General features: G+C 42.3%; 1 protein-coding gene across 1 annotated transcript in view; it reads left to right on the top strand.

Annotated features, from left to right (window-relative positions):
* Window positions 1-15,698, top strand: part of LOC311040274 (uncharacterized protein) — a 64,731-nt gene that overhangs the window by 45,060 nt on the left and 3,973 nt on the right. The window contains exons 3-4 of the mRNA XM_084050454.1: window positions 1,653-1,785; window positions 11,631-11,686. Of these exons, the coding sequence (XP_083906580.1) occupies window positions 1,653-1,785; window positions 11,631-11,686 (189 nt within the window). The remainder of the gene's footprint in view (window positions 1-1,652; window positions 1,786-11,630; window positions 11,687-15,698) is intronic.

The raw sequence follows: 15,698 nt of genomic DNA, 5'->3' as shown, positions 1-15,698 counted from the left end.
ACGCTGTATACGGCTGTACCTGTTCTGGGTGTGTGTGTGTGTGTGTGTGTGTGTGTGTGTGTGTGTGTGTGTGTGTGTGTGTGTGTGTGTGTGTGTGTGTGTGTGTGTGTGTTGTCTCGATTTCTGTCTCTCTCTTTTCCTGGGATTCACCGAAGATTTCTCCGGCACAGTTTGCCGTGCGTTCTCTTATCTCACACGCCTCTCCGTCCCCTCGCTAGCCTTCCCTTTGCTCTATCTGTCCCTCTTTTCGCGTTCATTCCCCCACCCCTCTCTCTCTCTCTCTCTCTCTCTCTCTCTCTCTATCTCTCTCTCTCTCTCTCTCTCTCTCTCTCTCTCTCTCTCTCTCTCTCTCTCTCTCTCTCTCTCTCTGTGTCGCTCTGTGTCGTGGGCTGTCTCAGTGAAAGGGGAGCGGGGGGGGGGGGGGGGGGGTGGGGTTGCATGGCTGGTTCTGGGACAGGTGCCAATTCCAAACAAAAGACACAAAAAAGCCAAAAGAGTGAGAGATGATGCCTCTCAACCAGAGAGAGAGAGAGAGAGAGAGAGAGAGAGAGAGAGAGAGAGAGAAAAGAAAATATGTTGCGTGTCGAAACGCAAGAAGTGATTTTCAGCTTGTGTGCGTGTGTGTGTGTGTGTGTGTGTGTGTGTGTGTGTGTGTTAAACTCAAATGTGCAACAATGTTTCCTGTTGCAGGACTTTTTATTGCATGAGTGAGTAGTAGAGACTTTGAATTCTCTGCCTCTCTCTCTCTCTCTCTCTCTCTCTCTCTCTCTCTCTCTCTCTCTCTCTCTCTCGCGCGCACCCGTGAAGGCATTTTTGAGCTTGAAGCCGGGAAAGAGAAGGAGGGCGAGGACGGAGAGAGGGAGGTGTACAGTGAAGGGAGGGAGGGGAGAGGGGGGCGGGCTCAAGGAGGAGGGGGAGGCCCCCACCCGCCTCTTCTGGTTCAGTCTTCTGCATTATTCATGTGCCCGGGCCCCGGTGCTGAGCCCTGACTGGCTGGGCTGGCTTAGCATTCAGCCCACATTCAGTAGGCTGTGTTTGCTAACATTCCTCATTCAAAGCCCTGTTAACTGCCAGACGGGAGGAACACGCGACACCATGGGAACCCGCATGGCCTCCCTCCCCATTGTGGCGGGCCCTGACAGCTCCAGCCGGGGGGGTGGGTGGGGTGGGGGGGGGGGGGGGGTACAGGGCGAGAGAGAGAGAGAGAGTGGGAGAGATGGGTTTGTGAAGGCGACAAGGCAAACCGGCATTAGGGTTAGACGGGTTTGCAGAGATGCCGGGGGGGTTCGGCTCGGCTCGGGCAGAGCAGAGAGGGAGGTGTGGGTGCTTTGCTTCGGCGGCAGAATGTGGCACAGACTCAGACTCGGGGCAGACAGATGCCCGGGCGGGCAGACGAGGCGTTCTTCTTCTTCTCTCGCTATAGACAGACAAGAGGAGGAGGCTGGCACATTCTGCAAGGCTCTGTGTCTCTGTGCTCTCTGGTCCGGGGCGCCCGCCTACTACACATGGAGCTGTGTGACTTACTGAGCGCTCTCTCTCTCTCTCCCTCTCTCTCTCCCTCTCTCTCTCTCTCTCTCTCTCTCTCTCTCTCTCTCTCTCTCTCTCTCTCTCTCTCTCCCTCTCTCTCTCTCTCTCTGCCCTTCTACACACAGAGAGACAATATATGGACGTACCGTATGGAAGTACTGATGGACCACAGTGCGACGGAAGGCCCGGGATTCCCTGCTCATTTTTTTACTTCGGAAAGATCACAGCCGCCACAGTCGAATGGGGTCTGGAAGGCGGGTAAGTCCCAGATTATGTGCGGGTTTATACGTGTGGGTTTGTGTGGCTGTGAGTTGGGCGTGAGTGTGTCGTGCGCACGTGCGTGTCCGTGTGTATACGTGCGTATACGGACGGAAGAGGGCGAAAGAGAGAGAGAGAGGGGCGCCATGCATGCGCTCGAACCGCAAAGCGATAACGCGACGACGAGAGAGCGTCCATGTTTCGACCGGGGGCCGAAGACGTCACAGCGGGCGCAGAGCTTCGTTTCATTCTGGGAACGCAGCCGCCCAGCATGAAGGGACTAAACTGTGTATCAGCGAAACCAGGGTTTCCAAGTCTCGGCTAAAACGGGACTAATCCCCTCTATCAAATACATTTGTACCTGCAGTTTGGGCTGAAACTCGGCCTTGTGTGTGTCTGTGTGTGTGTGTGTGTGTGTGTGTGTGTGTGTGTGTGTGTGTGTGTGTGTGTGTGTGTGTGTGTGTGTGTGTGTGTGTGTGTGTGTGTGTGTGTGTGTGTGTGTGTGTGTGTGTGTGTGTGTGTGTGTGAGTCTGTGTGTGTCTCTGTGAGTGCGCATGTGTGTGATGGTTTTGGAGGGAGCTTAGAGCGACAAGTGCTGTAATTTTGGGATAGGAGCCAGACAGGGCCTGCAACACAAGGCTGTTTCCCCATTACAAGCGCCGCCGTCTCTTTCTCTCTCTCTCTCTCTCTCTCTCTCACTCTCTCTCTCTCTCCTAAACCTGGGTTAGCTAGCAGAAAATCTATTCCAACGTCAACGCCGCTGAAGTAAGCCGGTTTCATTGAAAGCATCGCAGGTTTTTATAAGAAAGAAAGAAATGAGAGAAATCCGTTGTTTGCAGACACGTGGCCCCCCGGTAGCTTTCGGCATTAGTAGTCCTGTTGCAAAGTACAGTTTCCCCATCTCTTGGAGTGGTTCTCAAACATTTTAATGTCAATGACCTCCAAATTGATACGGATTTGTCCGTGGACCCCCAACTGAAAAGATTTGGTGGCAGGGCGACCCCCAGGCAAGTCTTCTCGTTCTTATGGACCCCATTTTGAGAAGCAGATTCTCCAAAGCGGATTGAAAAAAAAATTACGTTTCTCACCATCTACTGTATACTACTACTGTCTTCAAATAAATCCTCACATTGACAATCATCTCACACGCCACACGACCAATGCTAACCATTACAGACACTCCTTTTTGATTGTACCAATATATACAATTGTCTATATATATATATATATATATATATATATATATATATATATATATATATATATATATATATATATATATATATATATATATATATATTGACTCAAATGTGTTGCAGCTGTGCTTGCAGGTTTTAACCAGACATGACCCTGGTCTCGCACACACTGAGGCATTAACACACAAGGTGTCGGCTGCTTTTATCGTTCATATATATATATACATATATATATATACATATTTCTTTCCCCATAATGCTCGTAGCAAACCCTCATCCACCTCCTCGCCCCTCTGTGACCGTGTTCCCTGCGTTCAACAGTTAGCATTGTGTTGCTGCTGCTTTGTTGTTGTCTCAGCTTTTTTTGAGCCATCGTATTAACCCATTCAATCCCGGAAACGCATCTGTGTCATTTTTTGATTTTATTTTGTCTATTCAAAAATAGCAGATGTACAAGCTCATAGCGCGGCACCCAGTGCCGCGCTATGAGCTTGTAGATCTGCTATTTTGTGCAAATCTTTGAATATAATTGAATATAATGTAATATATTATAAGCGAATATAATATAAGCGAACATTATTTGTAACTCAAATCTTTGCTTCTGGGGGGGTCCCTGGAACTAAATGTTTGACAAAATGTTCTCTCTAAAACACATATTAAAAGATTTGCACAAATGTACCCGACCCCAAAAATAGCCGATCTACAAGCTCATAGAGCGGCTAAGTGAGCTTGTAGATGTGCTATTTTTGAATAGCCAAAGACAAAATTAACGAGTGAGTATACAGTGGCACACTGGGCACTTCAACCCCCCCCCCACCCCCCCCACCCCCCCCGCGACCAATAGGTAGGAGTGTAGAGCAAGAGTGACTCATCCAGAGATAGCTTTAGCCGTTCCGCCTACGTCTACCGGCGTTCAACAGCCTATTCAGCCACCACACACACACACACACACACACACACGCACACACACCACAGGATCTCACTCGAGTTCTCCACCGTTTGCTGAGTTCTCCCGAGTGTGGAAAAGGCCTGACGTGGATTCTGCCTCGCCAGCCTCAAACAGAAAGGGTCCCAAAGAGGCTGAGATTGCCGATTTATATTTGATCATTTCATGGCAATGCAACGACCGCTAACTGTGTCTGTGTGTCTGTCAGTCACTTGGTCGAGGACTGGCCGCCAACGCTGGCCTTCGGGTAAAATGGAGGACGGAATTCTGTTCTGTTCTGTTCTATTCTGTTCTGTTCTGTTCTGTTCTGTTCTGTTCTGTTCTGTTCTGTTCTGTTCTGTTCTGTTCTATTCTATTCTGTTCTGCACAGTAAAATCTTTGTTAATTTATCCGTTTGTAACTCTGAGCGTGTACAAATGGAACCAAATGGACCCTTACGGGTCCATTTGGTTCCATTTGTACACGCTCAGAGTTAAATTAACAAAGAAGTGTTCCGTCCCGTTTCGTTCTCGCTCCATCGCGTTGAACGCACGCAGATCGAAATGAACGATAATGTTTTGCGGTGCGCTTTATGGACCTTGATGATAAGCATTTGAGGCAGACCGGCACTCAAGGGAGACGGAGGGAGACGCCGCTTAAACCAAGCCTTTCTGAAACGCCTGGAAAACAGTCAAAAAAAAAAATTGGTACACTTTTTGGTAACTGGGTAAATGCTTTGTGCTGTTATTTTCCTCCCTAATGCGGGTGTGTCTCTTGTGAGTATCTTATATGTACTGCACATACAGTAGATTCTCGTACATACAAATCATTTGAAAATAGACAATCTACAAGCTCACAATCCGTCTCATTGCGACGCATTGTGAGCTTGTTGATCGTCTATTTTCAAATATATATATATATATATATACACAAATTCATACATACCGGTATACTGTATGCGCAGTTGGATATGCCGATTTGAACAGAAGAGTGTTTGCCACAAATAATGATGACTGGGTGTTCATTTAACTCTGAGAAGGTACAAATGTCAACCAAATGGACCCGTTATGGGTAAGGGTCCATTCAGTTGCATTTGTACACTCTCAGAGTTACAAACGCAAATAAATGAAGAATGAACTTTAGTAGTTGTAGAGCTCTACTATGCAGTATAATGTAGAGATATGTATATCGTTGCTGTCAGGCGATGCGACACGTTGTGAGCTTGTAGATCGGCTATTTTCACCATTTTAAATGTGTTTTCTTAATACTATTAGAAAAGGCACAGTTTTGGAGATACAAGATAAGATGATAATAATGATAATGAGATGTGCATTTTCACTGTATGCAACGTACGGCAACATTTTGTTTAGTGCGTCCACTTAACATCAAATCAAATAGCAGCGTCAACAAAGAAATGCAGATGCAGCAATATTATGCCGTAAACTTTCAGGTCCTTCCAGTGGTGTAAAGTAACTAAGTACATTTACTCAAGTACAGTACTCAAGTGAAAGGTTGAGGTATTTCTACTTTACTGGAGTATTTCCAATTTCCAGTACTTTTACTCCTACTCCACTACATCTCGGGTTCCAAATATTACAATTTTAATCCAGTACGTTTATTTGAAAACTTTAGTTACTAGTTACTTTGTAGATTTTGATTATTATTACAAAACATACATTAACCACTTCAGCTCTTCATGTCGGCCATTTGAAAATAGTCGATCTACAAGCTCCCAATGCGTCGCGATGCGACGCATTGGGAGCTTGTAGATCTGCTATTTCCAAATGATTGTTTATACATTTGAAAACTTGAAATGGGACATTCTGCGTAATGAGTACTTTGTACTTTTGGTACTTTCAGTACATTTTGATACCAATACTTTTGTACCTTTACTCAAGTAAATTTGATCAACGAAGAAATGCAGATACGGCAAACATTAAGCCGTAAACGTTCAGGTCCATCATAAGTCAAGTCATCATAGTCCTGTTGTCAAATAAAAACATTCGTAATACATACAATAATAAATCTTACGATAACAAGGTCTCTCCACTGACGGCGACGACTTGTCTACAGCGTTTTGGGAATTCCACACAGTTCATACACTCTGTAAAATCCTCAGTGTGAGTGTCTGTCTGAGAGCATAGAAAAACACAACCTTGCACTCCAAGATTTAACCCACGAAGACCAGAGGCGATTCTTTCAAATGTTTTCTAAATCCTAACAGTTTAAAAAAAAAAAAAAAAAAAAAAATCAAGATTTTTCAAAAATAGCAGATCTACAGCTTGTATATCTGCTATTTTTGAATAGCCAAAGAAATCTAAAAGGACACAGATGCGTTCCAGGTCTTCATGGGTTAACCCATGAAGACCTGAGGCCTATTCGACTAATGTCTGTCTTCTAAATCTGTGAGCTTGTAGATCTGCTATTTTTTGAAAAGTTGTGAAAATGTTTGCAAATCTTTGAATATATACGTTATTTTAAAGCAAACATTTTTAACTTCAATTTATGCTTCTGCATGTGGGGGTCCCTGGAACAACATATTTTGAGATGGGCGTCGGCGGCCAAATACATTTTTGGGCGGGGGGTCCCTGACATGAAAAAGTTTGAGCACCACTGATATAGAAACATACGTTTTTCAGAAAAGTGTTGGGATTTAGAAGACATTTTGTAGAATCGGCTTCAGGTCTTAATGGGTTAAAACAATGAAGACTTGAGGGTTTGGCTGTGCAGGGAGCAAACGGCTCTGGTCCCGGTTTATACGCTGGCCTGCATCGCTTGTATCAAATGGAACTCCTACGCAGTGCTGAAAGGTAGCTGAGTACCTTACTCAAGTACTGTAATGTGGAATTTTTGAGGTACTTTATTTTACTCGAGTATTCCCACATTTTCAATACGTTACAAGTCTACTCCACGGTACTCTTTTTTTTTTTTTTTACACCACTACATTTATTTGACAACTTTAGTTACTAGTCACTTTGTAGATTTGGATTGTGTGATTGTGTTTAATGTTTAATACAATTGATAATAGAATCTTCACAAAAATCTAAAAGTTTAATGATAGCCGATCTACAAGTCGCGATGCGATGCATTGTGAGCTTGTAGATCGGCCATTTTTTAGCCTAAGTATATAATAGGGCTAAATGATAATTATAGATCAATAACATGATATACAGGCTGTACATGTCGCTGAAATGGGAATTCTACATAACAAGTATTTTTTTACTTTTGCTACTTTAAGTATATTTTGATGTTAATACTTTTGTACTTTGTCTTAACCCATTAAGACCTGGAACGCATCTGTGTCACTTTAGATTTCTTTGGCTATTCAAAAATAGCAGATCTACAAGCTCATAGCGCGGCACCGAGTGCCGCGCTATGAGCTTGTAGATCTGCTATTTTTGAAAAGTCTTGATTTTTTTTTTTAAACTGAAAACATTTTTAAGAATCGCCTCAGGTCTTAATGGGTTAAGTAAGACATTTTGAATACAGGACCTTTACGTGTAAAAACAAGGTGTTTTTACATAGTGGTATTGCTACTTTTACTTACAGTAAGTCCATAATAGGAGTACTTCTTCCAACACTGCTCCTGTACTCATTAATACAAAGGCATACGATTGCTTTCCAAAATAACTTAGAATAGCCTCTCTGCTGTGATTTACTTTAGATAAGTTACTATAACACTGAGTTTAGAGGTTAGAGTGTCCTTTAGACACACACACACACACACACACACACACACACACACACACACACACACACACACACACACACACACACACACACACACACACACACACACACACACACACACACACACACACACAGAGACTAATATCCAGACACATTTGATGGTGGGTGCCCCACAATGGACCCCGGCTCCTGAGATGAATGGGGTTCCCACGCCTCTCTCAAGGAGTGCACGCACACACACACACACACACACACACACACACACACACACACACACACACACACACACACACACACACACACAGACACAGACACAGACACAGAGAGAGAGAGTTTTAGTCCCCCTCACAGTATTTAAAAGTCCATGATGAATATCTGTGTGTGTGTGTGTGTGTGTGTGTGTGTGTGTGTGTGTGTGTGTGTGTGTGTGTGTGTGTGTGTGTGTGTGTGTGTGTGTGTGTGTGTGTGTGTGTGTGTGTGTGTGTGTGTGTGTGTGTGTGTGTCACATTAATATTTTATTGTTGTATGCACATACAGTATATAAATGTATTATATATTTCCTAAATAGTTTTCCTTTATTTCACATTTCAGTTGACTATAAAAAAAAAATGTTTTGTACTCCAGAGCTCACTCACTTCCAAAATGACCCAGTCTTTTTTTCTATGGACATACATATAAATATATTTGTAGCTTTGTGCTATAGGCATTATTATATATAATTTAAATAACTAGTTAAACATGTACATTATGAACGTTAATAGAACCACCTGTTTTAGTTTTTTTTTACCTCCTTTGATGGACTGTGTGTGTGTGTGTGTGTGTGTGTGTGTGTGTGTGTGTGTGTGTGTGTGTGTGTGTGTGTGTGTGTGTGTGTGTGTGTGTGTGTGTGTGTGTGTGTGTGTGTGTGTGTGTGTGTGTGTGTGTGTGTGTGTGTGTGTGTGTGTTTCCAGTGACATAACATTTCAAGGTTCCATATTTAATAACTGGATTTGCGTAAATATGGAATCTCATACTTTTTTTTACAAAATAAAAAAGTGGCAATTGAAGTATGTGTTTTGTACAGGATCAGTTTTAATAATTTAATTTATTTCCAAGATTTTAATTTGGCTCCAACCCTCATGGTTAGTTTTTAATGAAGCCAGAACTCCATCCACTGTGATAAAGACACTAATTAACATTAACATGAGAAGATAATAGTTCCCAAGTTTAATATTCCCCAAAAAGACAACACTCACACAGTAACGGGTCTTAACCAATTAAGACCGGGAACGCATCTGTGTCATTTTAAGATTTCTTTGGCTATTGAAAAATAGCAGATCTACAAGCTCATAGCGTGGCACTATGAGCTTGTAGTTCTGCAATATTTTGAAAAATCGTGAATATTTGTGCAAATCATTGAATATATCATCTTTAAAGCGAACATTTGTAACTCAAATCTTTGCTTTAAAAACACATTTATTCAAAGATTTGCACAAATTCTCATTCTTTGAATAGCGAAAGAAATCTTAAAATGACACAGCTGCATCCCCAGTCTTAATGGGCTAAGTGTCAAGGCCTTTTCAAACATTTTAAAAGTCCCCCCCCCCCCCAAATTATTTTTTTTCACAAATAATTGAAAACAGCTGATCTGCTGTACACTAGCTTGTACATCTGCTACAGTATTTTCAGCATTTGGTCATACGACAAAGTCTATACGGCAGGGCTTTAAGTGGTCGACTGCATGGTCTAATGGTCCGTTTTTATATTCTCTGAGTTAAATTAACTTACCAGATTTGACTGTGCAGCCAGGACACATTCTAATAGAACAACTCCTATTGACGTTTTTTTTGTTGTTTGTTTGTTTGGTTCTTTCCACCAAATTGCCCTTTACAAAATGTGTAACTCTGAGAGTGTACAAAATGTAACCGAATGGACCCTTACGGGTCCATTCGGTTACATTTTGAACACACTCAGAGTTATATCAACAAATCCAGATTTTTTACTTGCGTGCTTCGCTTCGGCAGGACTTTTATCTGTAGAATCATTACCTCGGCGTTCACAGTGAAATCCTCCAGCGTTCATTTGTCCATTTGCAGTGGTGGAAATTAACTAAGTACATTTACTTAAGTGCCGTACTTAAGTACATTTCTAATTCTCAGTTTTACTTTTACTTGATTGATTGATTGATTGATTGACATTTTTATTAGGCAAAAAGAATGTAAAACAACACAGTTACATTTATAATACTTTTGTCTAAAAGGTCCGGCCAAAAAAGTCCTTGCGGGCTTGTTTCCATTGGGGTCCTTGAATCTACTCCACTAACACCTCAGAGGCAAATATTGTACTTTTACTCCACTACCATTATTTGAAAACTTTAGTTACTTTGGAGATTTTGATTATTAATACAAAACATACATTAACCACTTCAGCCCTATATACATTTCGGCCGTTTGAAAATATCCGACCTACAAGCTCACAATGCGACGCATTGTGAGCTTGTAGATCTGCCATTTTCAAAATATTTTTTTAATACATTTTATACATTTAAAAACTTGAAATGGGACATTCTGCATAATGGGTACTTTCTACTTTTGGTACTCTAAGTACATTTTGATACCAATACGTTTGTACTTTTACTCAAATACATTTTTGAATTCCGGACTTTTACTTGTAACAGAGTATTTCTACATTAGCAGTATTGGCACTTTTACTTAACCCATTAAGACCTGGAACGCATCTCTGTCACTTAAGATTTCTTTGGCTATTCGAAAATAGCAGATCTACAAGCTCATAGCGCGGCACCGAGTGCCGCGCTACGAGCTTGTAGATCTGCTATTTTCGAAAAATCTTGGAAAAAAAATGTTTTGGATTTTTTTTCAAAAAACTGTTAGGATTTAGAAAACATTTGTAAGAATGGCCTCAGGTCTTCAAACATTTGAGTACTTTTTTTCACCACTGTCCATTTTGTAACTGTTGAGGGACCAGTGTGAATGAGACCAAACGGAGCCATAGTGGTGCTATTTCAGCCCTCTCCTGGTGCCTGGTAATACAGTTAGGGTAATTTGGGGTACAGTATTCTGAGCAGTGATGATTACTTTAGCATATGGTACCTCAGCTCTAATGATACACCGAGGCAGACACGCGGAAACTTACTGTACGCTACCACCAGTCCACGTGGACACCTTGCCGCGCGCGTGTGTGTATGTGTGTGTATGCGTGCATGCAATGGTGTAAAGTAACTAAGTACATTTACTGTACTTATGTACGATTTAGAGGTATTTTTACTTTATTGGAGTATTTAGTTACTACTTTGTAGATTTAGATTCTTATTACAAAACGTACATTAACCACTTCAGCCCTATATACATTTTGGCCATTTGAAAATAGCCGATCTACAAGCTCACAATGTGTCGCATCGCTTGTAGATCTGATATTTTCTAAAGATTTTTAAACATTTTATACATTTTACAAACTAGTGAAATGGGACATTCTGCATAATGAGTACTTTCTACTTTTAGTACATTTTGATGCCAATACTTGAATTCCTGACTTTTACTTTACTTTTACTTCTAAATTGCAGTATTGATACTTTTACTTAAGTAAAAACTGTGTGCGTGTGTGTGTGTGTGTGTATGTGTGTGTGTGTGTGTGTGTGTGTGTGTGTGTGTGTGTGTGTGTGTGTGTGTGTGTGTGTGTGTGTGTGTGTGTGTGTGTGTGTGTGTGTGTGTGTGTGTACAGTATCTGTAAGTACGTGCTTTGTTTTTGTGGGTTGGCGCATATTCTGTGTGTGTGTGTGTGTGTGTGTGTGTGTGTGTGTGTGTGTGTGTGTGTGTGTGTGTGTGTGTGTGTGTGTGTGTGTGTGTGTGTGTGTGTGTGTGTGTGTGTGTGTGTGTGTGTGTGTGTGTGCGCGCGCGCGCACGTGGGTGTGTGTGTGCGTGGACAAATATATGTGTATGTCAAAGCATCGGTTCGTATCCAATTTGCAATGCATTTTTTTTTTAATGTATTTATTAGCTGAATAGTTAGTTTATTAATTGATTTGTCTTTATTCACAGACTGATTGTTTGGGGACGATGCAGTTCTTCTGGACATTCCGCAGCTTGTCTTAAAGGTTAGTGTAACTATTGTATCAACTTCATAGCTTTGATTACTAACCACTAATACTCTACCATAGTGTTGGTGTATATCATATATTTTATTAACTTCTTTATCCTAGATTTCTGTCTTAGATTCATCCCAGTCAAAATCATTCCACTCCTCTTTTTCTGTACACATTCAAATCCTGAGTATTAAGTATTTATAATCTAACCATATCGACCTTTACAAATGTGCATAGCCTTACAAACGTGTGTAACCAAATGGACCCTTGGTTAAATCTGAGTTAAATCAACAATCAAGATTTTACCGTTTACTTTGCAGGCAAGATAGCACAACTAGAATAGAGTAGAATAGAATACTTATCATCTGGAAACCAGAGTCGTCAGAAAATAAATGAAGTTCGTTGTAATTCAGTGCGTGCGCACACACACACACACACACACACACACACACACACACACACACACACACACACACACACACACACACACACACACACACACACACACACACACACACACAGAGACACACAGAGACACAGACACACATGCGTGCACACACACACACACACACACACACACACACACACACGCAGGCACGCACGCACACACACACACGCAGTAATAAACAGACACTATACACCGCAAAGTCCTCAGCGTTATAATTTAACCATTTGTACCCTCTCTGAGATAAAAAAACACAAATCATGCATACAACAACAACAAGGACACATAGCGGGCTGCTAATGAACGTCAGAGTGTCACCTCAATTTGACGAACTTCACTTTGTCAAACTGTCCCTTCGGTTCGTCCCGTCGAGCGCTGTGTACCACACTCACGCCGTTCCCATAGCAGTATAGTGACCAGTGGTGTAAAAGTATCTAAGTACATTTACTCAAGTACTGTACAATTTTGAGGTACTTTTACTTTATTGGAGTATTTTACATTTTCAGTACTTTTATTTCTACTCCACTACATCTCAGAGGCAAATATTGTACTTTTACTCCACTACAATTATTTGAAAAATGATAGATTTTGATTATTATTACAAAACATGCATTAACCACTTCAGCCCTATATACATTTCGGCCATTTGAAAATAGCAGATCTACAAGCTCTCAATGCGTCGCTGTGCGACGCATTGAGAGCTTGTAGATCTGCTATTTTCAAAGGATTTGTATACAGTTGAAAACTTGTGAAATGGGACATTCTGAAAAATTAGTACTTTCTACTTTTGTACTTTTAAGTACATTTCGAAACCAGTACTTTTGTTCTTTTACCCGAGTAAATTTTGATCGCCGGACTTTTACTTGCAACAGAGCATTTCCACATTGCAGCATTGATACTTTTACTTGAGTAAAAAAAATGGAATACTTTTTCCACCACTGATAGTGACACGTCCCATCATCATCAAAAGCCTCTCTGTTACGTTTATCCCCCCCCCAACACCCCCCCCTCTCTCTCTCTTCTCTTTCTTTTTGGTGTTGGTGTCATCTGAATCAGCGAGTCTCTACGTTCGGCTCAACAGATAATCTGCTCAAAGGAAATTAGTCGGAAAACGGGTGGAATAAAAGCCTTGAGCCTAAAGGTCAAATGAAGATTAGCCAGAAACAGTACACGGGGGCACGCCGGCTGCCACCCTGAACCGCACAAAGGCTGCATTGTCATGGGGAGAGCCCTGAAGCTCATGGGCGCGCACCCACACACCCACGCACCCACGAAACCCACACACACGTACGCGCGCACACGCACGCACACGCACACACAGAGTGGTGGAAAGTAACTATTAGTATTTCCAATTGTCTATACTTTTACTTCTACTCCACTACATCTCAGAGGCAAATATTGTACTTTTACTCCACTACAATTATTTTGAAAACTTTAGTTACTAGTTACTTTGCAGATATCAATTATTAAATTATAAAACAGACATTGGACCACTCCAGCCCTATTTTATATACCGAGGCTCTTTGAAAATAGCCGATCTACAAGCTCATGTACAAGCTTGGAGTTCTGCTATTTTCAAACATTTTAGTGCTTTTACTTTTGGTACTTTTAAGTACAATTTGATACCAATACCTTTGTGATTTTACTCTATTTCTTTTACGCTTTTAATTTTGAATTCCGGACTTTTCCTTGTAACTTGCAACTTCTGCATTGCAGTATTGATACTTTTACTTAAGTAACGCACGCACGCACACGCACACACACACACACACACACACACACACACACACACACACACACACACACACACACACACACACACACACACACACACACACACACACACACACAGACACAGACACACATTCCCTGTGAGTGTGCACTTGGGGAGACCTGCCACCTGTTGGAGGATTTGGTCAACTACAGGCAGGATGAATCATGGTGGCACTCGAACGATTTGGTCGTCAAACACACAGAGATCCTTTGTCCGTGTTTAGCTTGTGGATCTGCTGAAAATTGCAGATCTATAAGCTATTTTCGGCACGGGGGCAGTGTCGTATGGCGGTGTAAAGAATTAGGTGCGGAGAGAGACAGACAGTGAGGTGCACTCCAGGCTGTCTCTCTTCCACTCTCTCTGTTCACTCTCCCATTGAGACCTGAAGCCGATTCTACATGTCTCCTAAATCTCAACAGTTTTCTGAAAAACTTAAGTTTCTATATCAGTGGTGCTCAATCCTTTTCATGTCAAGGACCCCCACAATTATATGTATTTGGCCGCGGACCCCCATCAAAATATTTGTTCCAGGGACCCCCCAGAAGCAAAGATTTGAGTTAAAAATGTTCACTTTAAAAATATATAAATTCAAAGATTTGCACACATTTTCACGAATTCTCAAAAATAGCAGATCTACAAGCTCGTAGCGCGGCACTCGGTGCCGCGCTATGAGCTTGTATATCTGCTATTTTTGAATAGCCCAAAGTGTAAAATAATGCTTTTTAGCTCAAATCTAAAAATGACACAGTTCCAGGTCTTAATGGGTTAAGGCTGCAGCCCGTCCATTTTATGTCCGTTGTCTCGCTCTCCTGACAGACATAGAGGTAACTGCAGTGATGTCCAAGTGACAATAAAGATGGCTAAACCCTATAGCTACACTTTACTATTTAGGCCAGAGGTCTTCAATAGGGGGTCTGGGACCCCTTAGGGGTCCTCAGAGTGACTACAGGGGGGGCCACCCAAATCTTTGTGAGATTGAATATTTATTTTTTACATTAACCACTCGAACCCTAGCATCCCAATTCTGAGGAGAACTTTAGCCAAAAAATAGCAGATCTACAAGCTCTTTTCAGCAAAGAGATTTGGTGTTGAGGGGGGGGGAAAAAGAGCGAACCAAGTACAGAGCGAAAGATCTTAGTTCACTAAGTATTGACGGCTTGAGTGGTTAAATATCTGAAAATACACATTTTCAACACAATGTTATACAATATGTATTGGGGGGGGGTCCCTGCTTCATCTCTCTGTCTATCAGCTAAGGGGTCCTTGGCCTGAAAACGTTGAAGACCCGCTGATTTACGTAAGGTTCCATTTGGTTCCTAACGATCAGTAATTTAGCTGGGGACCCCCTGGAACTGTGCCTATCGGTACATAACTCGGACGGTGCTTCAGTGGCAGTAGGACATGAGGACACATGTCCATGGGGCGTTCAGTGGCAATAGGACATGAGGACACTTGTCCATGGGGCGTTCAGTGGCAATAGGACATGAGGACACATGTCCATGGGGCGTTCAGTGGCAGTAGGACATGATGACACATGTCCATGGGGCGTTCAGTGGCAGTAGGACATGAGGACACATGTCCATGGGGCGTTCAGTGGCAGTAGGACATGAGGACACATGTCCATGGGGCGTTCAGTGGCAGTAGGACATGATGACACATGTCCATGGGGCGTTCAGTGGCAGTAGGACATGAGGACACATGTCCATGGGGCGTTCAGTGGCAGTATAGTCTCGCGTGGCCAGACTGTTGCCTCCCACAATTTTCAAACGTTTCCGGTCATACGGTCTGGCACTCGGAAGCTCTGA

Source organism: Gymnoscopelus microlampas (genome assembly GCF_963454915.1).
Source record: "Gymnoscopelus microlampas genome assembly, chromosome: 23".
Taxonomy (NCBI): Eukaryota; Metazoa; Chordata; class Actinopteri; order Myctophiformes; family Myctophidae; genus Gymnoscopelus; species Gymnoscopelus microlampas.
The sequence above is the reverse complement of the archived record's forward strand: the minus strand, read 5'-3'. Positions and strand labels throughout refer to the sequence as shown.